This window comes from Fukomys damarensis, unplaced genomic scaffold (genome assembly GCF_012274545.1).
Source record: "Fukomys damarensis isolate Sample0158 unplaced genomic scaffold, DMR_v1.0_HiC HiC_scaffold_19, whole genome shotgun sequence".
NCBI classification, from domain to species: Eukaryota; Metazoa; Chordata; class Mammalia; order Rodentia; family Bathyergidae; genus Fukomys; species Fukomys damarensis.
In genome coordinates this window covers 51,792,947-51,793,291 of record NW_022900931.1, presented here as the reverse complement: position 1 = coordinate 51,793,291, position 345 = coordinate 51,792,947, and the positions used below count along the sequence as shown (strand labels likewise).

The following is a 345-nucleotide window of genomic DNA, read 5'->3' as shown; positions in this document are numbered from 1 at the left end:
GTGCCGCCCCCGCCCTGGAGCGCTCCCTCCCTCTGTGGGGGTCGCTCGGAGAGACCACCGTCTCTCTGGCTGGAGCGCAGCTCCGCCCCGCACCCGCTTTGCTCGGGAGTCCTCCCACCTAAACTCTCCCTGGCTTCTTCCCAGTCTGCATCCCTCGAGACGGCCGCCTGTCCCTGCTCCAACTGTCCCCGGCCCTCTCCGCAGCCCCCGGGCCTCAGCTTCTTACCCGGCTTTGGGTAACGAGCTGCACCACTCTTTGGCCCGGGCGAGGGCCATGGCGGGTGGGTGAGCTCCGGGGGCTGGGAAGAAGGGCGGAGCGCTGTTGCCGGGCCTGGGATGTGGCCG

The 345-nt window shown here is 70.4% G+C and overlaps 1 protein-coding gene across 1 annotated transcript in view; it reads right to left on the bottom strand.

The window, feature by feature from the left end:
• The window catches only part of Vstm2b (V-set and transmembrane domain containing 2B), an 8,176-nt gene that overhangs the window by 6,464 nt on the left and 1,367 nt on the right, over window positions 1–345 (bottom strand). The window contains exon 3 of the mRNA XM_033765974.1: window positions 94–299. Coding sequence (XP_033621865.1) covers window positions 94–299 — 206 coding nt within the window. The remainder of the gene's footprint in view (window positions 1–93; window positions 300–345) is intronic.